General features: G+C 50.4%; 1 protein-coding gene across 14 annotated transcripts in view; it reads left to right on the forward strand.

Moving 5' to 3' along the window:
- RERE (arginine-glutamic acid dipeptide repeats) overlaps positions 1 to 14,861 on the forward strand; it is a 2,107,422-nt gene that overhangs the window by 1,810,188 nt on the left and 282,373 nt on the right. For all 14 annotated transcript variants that reach the window (XM_069610039.1, XM_069610046.1, XM_069610044.1 and 11 more), the window contains one exon: positions 14,061 to 14,283. In XM_069610039.1, the coding sequence (XP_069466140.1) occupies positions 14,061 to 14,283 (223 nt within the window). The remainder of the gene's footprint in view (positions 1 to 14,060; positions 14,284 to 14,861) is intronic.

Below are 14,861 nucleotides of genomic sequence, written 5' to 3' on the forward strand. Positions count from 1 at the left end.
ATAACGAATAAAATGCGTGCTCCTTAAAACCCAAGCAGGGTCCGCCCTTCCTGGCTATCCAGCCCACTGTAGCTCTGTACAGCGAATTCGACCAGAGGAGGGGTCCTGGCTTGTAGTTTGGGCAAACTGGTTGGTCCCACCAGCTCAAGGGAAGAGGTTTCCTGGAGGATCTTCTCTGTCATCGGATTCGGAGATTCAGACCTGCAGCAGGGCTTCACCGGGCGGTTCAGTCGTGGTAGGTGTCCTCTTCTTCCAGTTCCTCGTTGGTTCTTTCGTTCCAGTGGCGACTCTGCTCTTCCAGTCCCAGAGACCTGCTTTTTATGCAGTTTCCCCCATTCATACATCACCTTAGCCAATCAGACAAGAGTGCGACTTGGGTTACTACGGCAACCCATGGCAGTGGTCTGAAGACCCCCCCCCCCTCACATCCTGCCCCTCTAGACTATCAGGCGCCTTAAGGGGGGCTTCTGTGCAGAAGCCCGCAGAAAGACATCGAACAAAGGAGTCATCCACAGTTTGGCATGCAGAGAAAGACACGAGAAAAACTTTAACAAAAAAAAATGGCGACTAAACCCAGCCGGAACCAAAATAAAATGTATTTGGTCAAGCGAGTTTATGTTCGAGGCTACTATGATAGCCTAACACATTACCACATTTATATAAGATAATCGCGGTAGAAAAGGTAGGGTAGATACCACTGCCACCAGCCAAGTCTTGATGTTAAGGGAGTGAAACAAGGCTCCAAGAGGCACAGACAAAAAGGGATAAGAATTAACCCTTTCCAATACTCCATGTAAGATGGGGTGTACTGGGTCTGTGGTTTAAAGTGACTATATAAAGTTAATGGCAACTTGACCTGTTTCTGGTGGACCGTAGTCGGCCCCAGAAAAATGGAGTCAGGGGGAAGTCTCAAAGACAACCCTGTGTCACTGCACTGAAGGTGCTGTGTAACACACACAAAAAGTGGTGCTCAAGGAGTAGGTGAGGCTCCAGTGCCCAAGATCACACAAACCGTAGAAATACACATAGCAAAATACATGTAACAGTGGGGAAAAAAGGCTCGCACTCTTACCAGGTGAGAAAAATAAATCCTGGAAATCCAGCAAAGCTGTTGGGGGACTGTTTAGGTAAGGGAAATCAACCATTTATGAGAATTCTCCCCCCTGGCAAGATCCCTTCAATGGGCCCTCAGGACTCGATGGTCCCAATTTTCAGGGGAAATGTCAGATCTATTACAGGTTCCAACCAGAGTAGCACAGGGTCTGCAATGGTGGACTTGCAGGGAACATACCCTCAGGGGAGAATCTTTTGGCAACCATGGCCAGAGATAACAGTAGTAACGGACGCCTCAATCACAGGGTGGGGAGCTCACACCAACGAGTTGACAATCCGCTGTCTTTGGTCTCCATCGGAGTCCAAACTTCACATCAACCTATTGGAGCTGAGGGCAATCAGACTAGTGCTGAAGGCCTTCTTGCCCTCTGTACGGGAAAGAATCTCCTGATAATGACGGACAACATGGTGGCCATGTACTACCTCAACAAAAGAGGAGGAGTAGGGTCACTGTCACTGTGCAGAGAAGCAATGCAGCTCTGGTTTTGTGCAATACAAGAAGGGATCTCTCTGTCGGTAGTTCACCTAGCCGGAGAGCAAAACACAGCGGCGGATGCCCTATGCAGGCAGAGCAGTCTCCCACGAGTGAGAACTAGCTCAGGAAGTCCTTCAAGAGATCTTCGCCCTTTGGGGAACCCCACAAGTGGATCTGTTTGCGACCAGTGTCAACAGGAAGTGCGAACTGTACTGCTCAAGGGAATTTCCCCCGAGAGGACCTCTAGGAGACTCATTCGTGGTGGAATGGGAGTTTCCACTTATGTATGCGTTTCCTCCAGTCCCTGTGATCCCTCAGGTGATCAGGAGGTTGAGAAAGTTCAGGAAAACCATGATCCTAATTGCCCAGGATTGGGCCAGGAGAACGTGGTACCCGGACCTTCTGGACATGTCCATCTGCCCTCCAATACGTCTTCCAAAAAGAGAGGATCTTCTCTCGCAAGAGGAAGGTCGCGTTCTCCATCCAGAGGACAAGACTCTCAACCTTCGCACATGGCTTCTGAGAGGTTGAGATACAAGGATTGGAACCTTCCGGATGAGGTTATGGATATCTTGCTTTTGGCCAGAAGGCCAACAACTAAGAGTTATCTGTCAACTCGGACGATGCCGGTGCAGGATGATCCTCGTCGCGCCAGCATGGCCGAGGCAGATCTGGCACCCGCACCTTCTCGGCATGTCAGTGTCCCCTCCAGTCAAGCTTCCGGTGGTTGCGGAGCTTCTCGCCAGGAAGGAGGTGCAATCCTGCACCACGACCCAGGATCTAAACCTGAAAGCCTGGCTCCTGCAGCATTAGAGGTTGATGGTTACAAGCTGCCTGCGGACTGCAAGGAGGTCCTCACCAGGGCCAGAGCATCGTCAACGCTGATGTGTTAAATGCATAAATGGAAGAGTTTAACCCTCTAAGGGTCACGTCCACCCCAGCCTGTTATGATATGGCATTTATAACGCGCCTATACACAAGTGTTTCAAGGCGCGACGAGGCAAGGGAGGGGGAACACAGGGAGGACAGGACAACAATCCTACTAGGCCAGGTGTCATTCAGATCGCGAAAGTGCATGGGAAGGGGGGCAGGGACAGTGCACTACATGGTAAAAGATAACAAGTAAGTAACAGCAGCTAGTCATTCCGAAATAGTGTCCCTATATGCTGATGATGCCCTTCTTTTCATCCGTTCCCCCGACACCAATTTGGCTTGGATACTGGAAGATGTTATCCTTTTTGGACGTATTTCCAGTCTCAAAGTAAATTGCTCTAAATCCACCCTATTCCTGCTCGCTGCCTGCACATGCCCCCCCCCCCACCTCTCCCTGACACCCCAGGATTCACATGGGCCCAGTCAAATTTCACTTACCTAGGCATAGTAGTGTCTCGTCACTTCGAGCGGGTTTTTGAGGAGGACTACCAAAAATACCTCACAAGCCTTACAACAAAGTCACTGGGCTGGAGCAAACTCCCGATTTCACTTGCGGGCAGGATAGGGTTGCTGAAGATGGTAGTATTGCCCCAGCTTCTGTACAGGTTCACCAACATCCCCCAGAGGCCGGGCAGCGGGTTCTTTCAGATGTTGACTCGTGCCCTTAACACCTTTCTTTGGCACTCCGGCGCGGTCCGGCTCAAACTCAAGACCTTGGCCACCCCAATTTTCTTTGGCACTCAGGCGCGGTCCGGCTCAAACCCAAGACCTTGGCCACCCTAATGGACGTTGTGGGCTTCGGCGCTCCTGATTTCCTCAAGTACTGGCTAGTGGCGCAACTTCAATACACCTCGTATTGGTTTAACACATCGGACCCCCCACCCCACGTCAGACTCGAAAAGCTGTCGGTCAGCGACCGTGATATTCTCTCCCTGATCGTCACACCCACACCGATGGTATTAGTCACTCGACCCGGTGGCCTGCACGTCTTTGGCCCTATCAAAAACTTGGAAACTACTAGGAATCGCCCATCCCTTTCATGGTAACCTACCACTTTGGAACGTCCTCCCGGAGGTCCCGCACGTACCTCTCCTTATTGTTCGCCGATGGTCTGAGGCTGGTTTTGAACTGCTCCGAGATGTCTTTGAACAGGGCAACTTCATAGAGACCATCCGTCTGGCTTCAGTACTCATCCCTCCGGATAACCCTTAACCACAAATACCCCAGCTTCCCGGCAATACCACCAGATGAGCTTACAGTTACGGAGCTAACCTCTCCCACCACCACGAGGGGAAAAGCTTCCAGACTCTACACCCTGGTACAGTCCAGATCTGCCCCGGCACTCACCAAATTAAGACATGCTTGGGAAGACGACCTCGGGCTGGAAATGACCGACGAACGGTGGGCCCAAATGTGTGCTTGCATTCATGGGGTATCTTTCAACTCCCGCTTCAAGCTGATCCAATTCAAGGTGCTTCATAGATACAACTACACCCCAAACAGACTGCACCATATCTCAAGTGACCTCTCCCCTGGCTGCCCTAGGTGCGGCTGCGATAACGCTGGTTATATCCACAAGATCTGGTCCTGCCCCCGCCTCACCCAATTCTGGAGTGCAGTATGCTCTACCATGTCAGCTATTCTCGAACACCCTATCGCTCCGTCCCCAATGAGATGTCTCTTCCATGACTTTCCTGAACTCCGCCGAGACTCCAAAAAACTAGCTGGCCTTTGCATGCTACTCGCAGTACGCTCTATTTTACTCTGCTGGCTTCAGCCTACCACACCTACCCACGCACAATGGCTCAGGGCGGTCACATGGGCTTCAGACACTGAAGAATCCTGGGCAGTACAACAGCCAGCCCACTCAAGGCCCAGAGATGTTTGGTCAAAGTTTCAGTCATACATGTCTCCCACCGACACTGCTTCAGTCACTGCATCTCCAGCCCTCTCCCCCTACCATTCCCCTTCCACCTCCTGAACTGCTCCCCCTCTGCCCCATACTCATGTCTGACGTACTCCCCATGTGTATAAACTGGTTTTGAGTTTACTCTATATGTCTGTATTACCTGCACTGTTCTGATTGTACTTGTCTAGTATGCTACTCACCTGTTCTTGTGTTGCCAAGCCAAATAAATAAAAGTTTTTTAATAAAGTAAGTAACAGCCAGCATGTGGCAAGTGCATGTGTAAGTGCGGACAACAAGTGTCGAGGACTGGTAGGGGAACTGCAGGGATAGAGAAACAGTCCCCAAGTGCAGGGTTGCCAGGTGGGCAGTGCAGGTGTGTGGGACTGGCGGGGAAGGACCTGGGCCTGAGATCGGAGGGTGTCCAGGTAGCCAATGCAGTTCCGGTTGCAGCCAGGAGGTCAGCAGAGGAGAGGTGGAGAAAAAGCAGAAGCAAAGAGGTTTTGGGGTGCTTCCGGAACCGGAGTTGTTGAGCCTTGTCACCTCCTGTGGTTGTGTATGTGTGAACTGCTATGTATTCTTTATTCAGGAGCATATGAATCAATGCCAGACCCCATGCTGGAGAAGGAACAAGTTACTTACCTGTAACTGCTGTTCTCCAGCATGGGTCTAGCATGAATTCACATGCGAACCCTCCTTCCTGCCCCTCTGCGGCTCTTCTTGGTCATACTGCCACTTTACGTGCTACCAAATCTGAAGATGGCTGCCAGAAGAGGGGCTTACGAGGATTCCCGGCCTGACGTGGAATTTTCATGAGCATGTGAATCCATGCCAGACTCATGCTGGAGAAGAACAGTTACAGGTAAGTAACTTGTTCCTAGCTCCTTATTCCCAAGCCATGTCTTGTTGTCCCTGGTAAATGCTGGATGCCCAGGAACTGCTTTTGGTTCCTGCTTATCCAATCTTAATTTCGATCCCTTCCCTTCGTCATGTCTTTGTGTACTACAATTGTGCACCCTGTTGTTTATGCCATCTTTATCCAAGGAACCCTCATCTCTACCCAGAGGGGCACACATCTGTCTTTGTGCCTTTTACCATGACAAATGTGGTGCACCCTGTGGCAGGGTGAGGATTGTCGTGGTAATTTGCAATCACTTCTCTCAACACCTAGTACCATAGCAGACTGCCAAGGCGAATTGTAATTTTTCATTGACTAGGGAATTAAATCTTTACACCAACCCTTTGCGCGGGTGTGGTACAAGGTCGTTCTCATTTTAATTATTCCATAAGCGGCCAACAAGTTGTCCTTCTCCACAGACAGGAATTATGCTCAAGTATCACTCTTAATATACTTAGGGAAACCCTCCACTGCAGACTTCCATGATGAAGTCAATTACTTACTTGCGTGGTCAAAGCGGGCACAAATTTTACATTTCAAACCATTGCAAAATGTAATCCACGAGGACCACTGCGTAACGAGATTCGTCGTCTAGGATATCCATGGGTCCAATCGCATAGTTATCACCAGTGCTCGCAGCAGGACATCCACTGGTTGTAAATGGATAGGATGCAACTTCTTGCTTTTCTCACACTCTTCACATGCAGAATAATACTCATACGTCCCGTCCCCTTTCCTACATCCTTGTGGGCGTCCCCCAGCATGGGGATAGTATGCAGCGAAAAATGGAGCTTACCCTTTAAATTTAGTATAGTGCGCAGGCCCGGGCTTGGGAACGCCTCACCTCGGTTCTTTTTTTCTCAGACTTTGTCGGACCTAACAGCTAGGCGCAGAGACTTTTGAACTTTCTGCTTGCTTCCCACTGTGTTTTTTTTTTTTTGTCTCATTAACCTCCCTTCGGTGCCTCGCCTCCCCTGGCGCATGTTGGCTGCAGGAGGTTTCACGAGATGTGCCTCATGCAACAGTCCGTTCCCAGCCTCGGACCCTCATGCACTCTGTCTAGAGTGCCTGGGGCCTGACCACCGCTGGGACTTCCCCCTGCTCTCGCCCCTTAAATGGGACCTGCAAAAAGGTTCCAGGCCCCTTCCCTTCTGGATTGGCTGCGGACTATGTGGTGGAGGCATCTGGTCTCCTCAGGGGTACATCTACCCATCGCAGCCTTACGGCTACATGCCTCAAGTGCCTCAGCACTATGACCAGGAGCGGAGACCCAGCGCTTCGGGCGGCTGGCCCCCTAGGGATCCTGCGGCTAGCGAGGATCGCTTCCTCCTCCTCATGCGTTCCCCTCAGATGACGGCGCCTCTGAAGGACATACTGAAGGAGGTGATTCCACAGGTGGTGCCTCCCCAGAACCCCTCCTTCGGGCCCTCCGCCTGTTCCTCCAGCACTTCTGGTACCAGTTCCTGTCCCAGTCCAGGCCCTACCGGTTGTCGAGGCCCCTCTACTACCTCCTGCACCACCAGCGCCTCCCCCTCGGCAGCTGTTGGACCTGTCTTTGGTTCCTGACCTAGCAGGGACTCCGCCAGCACTTTTGTCCCAGGGTCCGGACTCTTCCCCCCCTCCCCCCCATCTGTAAAGGGGGAGGAGAGACGATGATGCCCAGGACGATGAACACTTGGAATCTTTTAAGGGCTTTCATGGCCGCCTTCAGACCCTGACAGAGTTCTTGGGGGTCCCTCTGCCCGAGGAAGCCCCCCAGGAGTCTGGAGTGCTAGCAGAGGTTTTGGGGTAAGCGCACCACGGTCCGCTCTGGCATCCCTCTCTGGAAAGATGTCCTGTAGGTGGGAAAAAAGGTCTGGGAGAAGCCCAGTGCCAACGCCCATATGAACAAGAAGTTGGACAGCGGGTTCAAGCTGACGGACGGGGAGCCAGTCCTCCTGGCCTCCCACCCTCAACCATATTCTTCAGTGGTAGCTGTGGCCTTGCTCTGTTCAAACCATATCTTCCTCCTCAGGAGCCACCGCCATTTTTCTAGCAAAGGAAGACAAGGTCCTTGAGTCTTTGGGCAAACCTTATGCCATATCAGGGCTTCATCTGCGGCAGGCCAATGCTGACGCCCTTTTAGCTGTGGCTAACCAGAAGCTGTGGTGGGAGCTCAGGGAGCATCTGCCTGACCTCCTTCCGGAAATTCAAGCTGCCTTAAAACAGGTCTGTCGGAAGCCTGTGCGTTGCGCAGGACCTCATAGTCTTCTGTCTCCCACATAGACACAGCCGCAGGAGCATGCCCCTAAATTTTCATCTGACTTGCAAGAGCAGATCCAAGATCTGCCCTTTGAGGGCATGGACTTCTTTCATTCGTACACCGATGACAAGTTGACAAAGAAGAAAATCTCCACGCAAACCGCCAAGACCTTGGCCATCCTGACAAAGACAGGTCAGAAGTCGTCCTTCCCTCTATCTCAGGAGAGGACTGAATTCAAACGCCACGCTTTCACCGGCTTCAATGGGTTTCCGGACCGCAGTACGCAGAGGCCTGACGGGCCCAGCGACAACACGGGGAAGCACAGAGGACTCTGCATCGCCTCCAACACCAAGAAGCAGTGACGTTGTGGTCAGGGAACATTAGGGGGCAGCTGGAAGCGTTTTTTCAAGAGTCCATGGATCCTTTCTATAGTCTCCACGGCCTTGAGTCTTCCTCTGCCAGCCTCTCCTCCTCCTAGTCAGATAGGATCCCCGGCCCTTTTACGGGAGATCCATCTCTTTTGGAGATGCAGAGGGTGTAACTGGTTCTTCACTCAGACAGGGTCTCAGGTTTCTACTCCAGGATTTTTGTGGTACCCAAGAACAACCAGGCTGGCCTGAGGTTAGTCCTGGACCTGTAATTTCTCACTCTGTCTTTACCACTGGAATGCTTCAAGATGATTACACCTGAGCATGTAGCAGAATCCCTCTGCGCAGGGGACTGGATGTGTTCTAGACCTCAAGGATGCATAACTTCATGTCCACATTTGTCGCATCGTAAGTTTCTGCCCTTTACGATTGTGGTACCACTTCCAATACAAGGTGCTGCCTTTCGGCCTCCATTCGGCCCCTCGTGTGTTCACGAAACTGATGAATGCGGTGGCTGGTCTCCTCCACCTGGAGGGTCATCACTTATACCTGTTTCTGGACGACTGGCAGACGTTCTGCACCAGCTGGAGCTTCCCTCGACCTCAGGAGTCTGAACTGACTCCCGCCCAAGATCTTGTCTTCCTGGGAGTGTGCTGGGACACAGCGGCTCAGCGGGTGTTACCCAATCCTGAGAGGCTCATCTCCCTCTGCAAGGAGGCGGTGGGGCACTTAATGGCCACTCGACCACCTCAGCATGGTGGTTCCAGCACCTTCTGGGACTGATGGCATCTTGCATGCTCAAGGTGCAGCCCTCACATCTCAAGATGAGGGGTCTCCAGGTCCACCTGGTGGCCAATTGGGAGCAGGGGGTGAGGTGAGGTCTCATTTGGACAGGATCGCAATACCCCTGCTCCTCATCCCGGATCTTTGCTGGTGGCTGTTGGACCGTAATATAGCTGTGGGAGCCCCCGTTACCTTGCCGGCGCCCACCCTGGTGGTGACGGAATCCTTTTTTTTGAGGGGCTACTCCATTCATGGCGCATGATTCAGGGCAGAAGCCCTCCAGCATATCAGTCTACTTGAGCTCAGGGCACTGGGCCTGAACGCTCAAGGCTTTTCTGCCCCTCATCAGGGACGAGACAGTTCTGGTACAGACGGACAATTCCATGACAATGTTTTACCTGAATAAGCAGGGTGGCACCAGTCCCCCCTGCTGTGCATGGATCTCGCAATGGGCCCTAACGGACAGGATTTGGATTGTCCACTTTCTGGGGGACAGCAACGTGGAAGTGGACCAGCTGAGTCGCTTGGAGTTCAACAACTACGGGTGGGAGTTACGCATCGACTCCTTGTTGCGCCTGTTCCAGAGATGAGGGTTTCCGGCTCTGGACTTATTCGCTTCTCCTCAGAATTCCAAGTGCCCATGGTTTGCTTCTCTGGGAGACATGTTACTTATTCCCTTCTCTCCCATTGCTCCAGCGGACCCTCTGCAAATTCTGGGCATCGGTGGGCTGGAGCTTTATCCTGATTGCCTCCCACTGGCCCTCGTGGGCATGGTTGTCAGACCTGCTGCAGTTATGCTCACAGGGGCCTCTCTATCATTCAATCCCCAGCAGGGGCATCCTGACGCAGTTCAGGCGGGGCAGTGGAGCACTCAGACCCAGCCAGGTTGGCCCTAGCAGCCTGGTTCCTGACCATCGGAGACTTGCATGCTCAATTCTCGGATGGCAACTGGGACATCACACAGGAGGCTGTCTATTCGATCCCAGTATAAGAGCAAGTGAACTAGGTTTTGCCAGTGGGCTCGCGATAAGGGGCTGGACACCATCTCCTGCTTCCTAGACGACGTGCTGGCAGTCTCTGCACATATTGATCGTTCTGACGTTCAGGTGGATACCTGCTGCACCTATTTGGCGGCCATTGGGACCAACAAGAATTCCCCAGAGCATGTTTTTTTCCACAGTCAACTTGGTGATTAAGGCCCACCTCGAGGGATTGTCCAAGCTTTTTCCTCCGGTGCATTGGCGTGTCCGGTCCAGAACCTTAATGTGGTTCTGGCGGCCTAGCAGTGCAGGCTCTTTGAGCCGATAGCCTAGGTGGACATCCAGCTGGTGATACTGAAGACAGTTGTGTTGGTGGCGCTCATATCTGCAGTCAGTAAGCTACAGGCGTTGTCATAGTGTGAGCCCTTTACCACTTTTCAGAACTACAAGGTCATCTTGCGCACTCGTACAAAGTGTTTGCCCAAGGTGGTCTCTCCTTTCCATTTGAACTAGGAGATCTACCTAACAGTGTTCTTTCCGAACCCGCAGTCAGGGGCAGAATGGGCTCTACATTCCTTGGACCTCAAGAGAGTCATCAAGTTCTATCTTTCACAGTTAAAATCCTTCAGGGAGGCTGAGGCATTCTTCATTATTTTCGGGGGCTTGTCTCGTGCCACTCAAGCTTCCAAAGCTTCTATCGCCCGTTGGATGGTCCAGGACATCTCGGAAGCGTAAACAGACATGGGCAAACCCGTCCCTGAGGGATTCATGCCCATGCGGTCAGGGCTAAGGCCCATGGCCGTTGCGTTTCAGGTGCATGTTTCTTGGGCTGTCATCAGCAAGGTGGTTACTTGGGCCACTCCTACCTGCCGCTCTTTTTCACCACTTAGCAAGCCCCGCCCACCTGGTGCCTTCCTGTTTGCCGCTCCTTTTTCACCACTTAGCAAGCACCACCCACCTTCTTAGCCCTGCCTCTTCCTTCCTGCTCTTAACTATTATATCAAGGTCGTCTCTCGCCCGGGCGTCCTAAGCGAAGGGCAGACGAAGAAAAGGGGAATTCCTGTTTGGACCTGGAGGACCCAGGGCCCGATCCCCTGCTCAGACAACAGGTAGTTACTCCCTCAACATGTGTTACTACCTCTGGTCCCCCTGTGATGTTCCCTTGTGCACCCCATTTTCGCACACAGGTGTTGCCTGTTTTGCTTGATTCTTCTACCCTGCTCCCCCTCACCCCACTAAAGCCTACTTCTGCAGGAGACTGTCCTGATACATTCTGATTTCACCATCAACGTCTTGTGGACAATGCTGGATTTGACTTTTATGGACTTCATTCATTAATGATGCATCACCCTTTCTCAACTCTCATGGTGAACTTCTTTTGCATCTTGTACTCATGGTGGCCCTGATTCATGCTGTTCCCATCTTCATCCTGTATCCTGGCTTGCAACATTGTGTTACTACTGACTTCTGCAATTGTATTCACTCTCTCCTCTTGCTTCTCCACTCTTTTGTCTGCTAACTCTCTTTTCTCTCCTCCTTTCCCTTCTTCCTTTTCCTATCTCCTCCCCTTACTTTCTTCTATGCACTTACTCTATCAGAATTGTCCCTGGACCTAGTATGGTAGCAACCTCGTCTGTAACCTCCTCCCTCCACTTACTGGTTTTTTCCTCCCCACCTCCCCCCCTCCAGCACTATCTGAAATGTCGTCAGGCCTAATATGATAGTCGCTTGTTTTGTTCCTCCCCTACCTTTCTGCACCCCTCTCCCTCACCTCTTGTTTTTTTTTTTCCGGCTCTACCAGAAATGTCGTCAGGCCTAGTACGGTAGTCGCCTGTCTGTTTCCATTTCCTTCCCACTCTCCCCCTCCCTCCCTTCCTTATCTATGTCTTAACTCTTGCATTATCTGAAATGTCGACAGGCCGAGTACGATAGTTAATTTCACATCCTTACTGTTCATGGCATGTAAGAATGTCATTGTTTTTTCCCTTGTTTCCCCCCCCCCCTCCCTTGCCTTGAAGCGCTTTGAAACACATTGTGTATAGGCGCTATATAAATAAACTATCATATCATATCACTCCGTCGCCCTTCTGTAAGCACTATTCCCTGGATTCCAGCTCCAGGCGCGATGCAGAGTTCAGTCAGGCGGTTCTGAAGAACCTTTTTGCTTTGTCCTTGATATGACGCAGGTTGTCGCAGCTCCACACTATGATATTGTTCTGTGGAATCGCCCAAAGGATGGAGGAAAGTGGGAGGGGCGTATGAGTAATTCAAGTTACTCACTGTAGTGACTAGAGTACTCCTAATCCATAGTGCCCTTTCCTCCATACATCCCACCTTCCCCCGCCTTTTGCCAAGTTCTAAAAAAATATTCAGTATAGACGAGTATTTATGCCTCGGATGTGTTGAAAGAGGACTGAGGTGAGGCGTCGGCAGGGGTACCGGGGCCACGCCCACGCGAGCTATTCTAATTTTTAAGGGGAAGCTCAAATTGTCACTGCCAAAGGTTCCGTTACCATTCCCAATTTGGCGGACGCCCACAAGGATGGAGGAAAGGGGACTATGGACTATGAGTACTCTTGTCACTACATGAGTAACTTTAATTTCTTCACTATAGACTCCATAGTGTCCATTATCATTCGCAGTGTCTCTTTTTAATTTCTTCCATCAATTTCAATCGAACTCCTACCAGCTCCTTACTATGGCATGACATCTATACTGACTTTTGGCGGTAAGTAAAGACTTTTTGCTTTACTTCTCTTGTTCTTGGCGTGTTTTATTTTAAGGGCGCTGGTTTGCCCTTATGGTTACAAGTACAGTTGGACTCCTGTGCAATATTCTGTAGCACACAGTAAATCAAAAGATGAAGGCAGGAGACTAGTGAAGTGCTGCAGGAGCAGTTTGTATCACTTTGCCTTTTTCAATAGTATCATTTTCCTCATATTTTTGATGTGTATAGCACCGGCTGGTGGCAGCATATTTAGTTCTACTGTATTTTTTATTCTACTTTTGTGCATGTTTGTTTTACTGTATAATGCCATTTTAAGTTCTCAAAAAGGATGTGCTAAGAAGTTTCTGTCTGGTCATTTGGCCATTTAGTTAGTTGGCCTTCCTCCTTGCTTCTCGGGTCACGTGTGTGTGTGTGTGTGTGTGTGTGTGTGTGTGTGTCTGTGTCTGTGTCTGTGTCTGTGTCTCCTGAACAGGGATGATTATTTGTTAATTAGTCTCTTCATTTCACCTAGGTGTATGCGATGAATTTGTTGTTGCTTTCTGTACCGCCAGGGAAGTTCACTCTCACTCGGCTGTCTCTTTCTCACTGTTCCCCTTGGGGCGATCGCTATGACTTGGCTTTGGCTCTTTCCCTGTGGGGTTTTCCAAGAAATGGCTGCCTTGTCCTCTGCTGCTCACCAAAATCAATTGTGCGCGTGCGTCCTCACATCGTACTGCAGGTGTCTATGGCCATGTGCTCCGCACGGGATCGTGCTTCACAATAGTATGTGGACCCCTCCGCTGAGATTCTTCGCACACATGCTTATCAATGTGTTGCAAACTGTGGTAATAAAGCAGTGACCATTAATAATAATAATTTGGCATTTATATAGCGCTACGCACCCTCAGGTATCTGAGCGCTGCTTATTATTACCCACGGTGTGTGGTGCTCATTTATCGACCTCGGAAGGATGAAAGGCTGAGTTTGGCCCCGCCGGGATTCGAACCTCCGTTAGCAAGCTCTGCACGAGTGTCAAAGCGAGCGCTCTACTCGCTGTGTCACTTGACCGGCTATTAGGTGCATTTAGGACGTTCAAACTCTAATAAAGGCATCCCTGGAATGCTGGCCCTACACAACGTTCTTGATCCTCCACAGTCTTTAATTTGTGACACATTCTCCCCAGTAACATTACGCAGGCCTGAAACATTGGCAAGCACCAAGTTTCAGCTTACAAGACATTGGCCTTATTGGGTGGTGCATAGTGTCTGGTTAGTTCATTTTCCCTCAGTGAAGTGTAATCCATTGTCAATATTTTAAAATGTAAATACTGCTCTTGGAGGGTAATTTTGACAACTTTGCCTAGGAGTTGAGTTGAGGGGTGGAAGTGGAGCAGTAGTAGTAATACTTTCAAACCCACTGCATTAGCTGTCACACCCACCGTTGCAACAAGTTTACTTTCAGAGCCCAAATGCAGAAGGCGCATTTTATTTAAAGTATGTCATGTGAGGTTTGCACAGTTGTCCAGATTCTCAAGTGAAGTCTTTTGTGGTGCCCATCTTGTCTAGGTAGTGTAATATTTTCAGGCAGATAATTCTTTATGCTTCAACTTCTCAACCTTTTACAAAAGACTGCTGCAAATTTGGTTTCTCTTACAGGTTCTACAAGCACTTGGACCGTGGATACAACTCATGTGCTAGAACAGACCTATACTTCATGCCACTAGCTGGGTCCAAGTTGGCAAAGAAAAGAGAGGAGGCGATTGAGAAGGCCAAGAGGGAAGCTGAGCAGAAGGCCCGTGATGACCGAGAGAGGGAGAGGGAGAAGGAGAAAGAGAAAGAGAGAGAGAGGGAGAGAGAGAAAGAAGTGGAGCGAGCATCGGTAAGTACAATTTCTGGAGGTTCAATGTGGCTTTAGGACCCCATACATCATATTTTGGTTCCTAATTTTTATATTGGGAACCTGGTGCACAGCCCTGTGACGGCAATGTTTATTTTATTAATTTCTGTTCAGGAGATTTTCCACAACCCTCTAGTGAGGGTTGTAAAACGATCTAACCTAAAGGCAAAACAGGATTTTTAACCAACTATTTAAAGTGGTAGCTATGGCAGAACAGTCAGGCTTAACTTAAGAGAGGAGGTAGGGCCGAAGTTATGGGATAGGACACAGGGCCCGCAGCATGGCCAAACCTGCTCCTAAAAATTCAACATCACAGCTGTGACACAAAATCCTAGAGCAATTCAGTTAACTAAAGCAGCAGAATCCCAGCTAACTTAAGGAATGGCTAGGGTCTCACCTAGATATGCCCATTCACTCTTGGTCTAACCTAGGCCGGCCCTCCAATCACGCATAACTAGACACACAAAGATTTGGTGGCCAGCCAACCAGCCTGGCCCTAAACAGTGCCAAATACTCCAAGTCCACCCACTTGTGTTTTAGCCTGTCTAGGAGAAGCAACA

The sequence above is a fragment of the Ambystoma mexicanum genome, chromosome 8, assembly GCF_040938575.1.
Source record: "Ambystoma mexicanum isolate Mex_15411 chromosome 8, UKY_AmexF1_1, whole genome shotgun sequence".
In the NCBI taxonomy this organism is placed as follows: Eukaryota; Metazoa; Chordata; class Amphibia; order Caudata; family Ambystomatidae; genus Ambystoma; species Ambystoma mexicanum.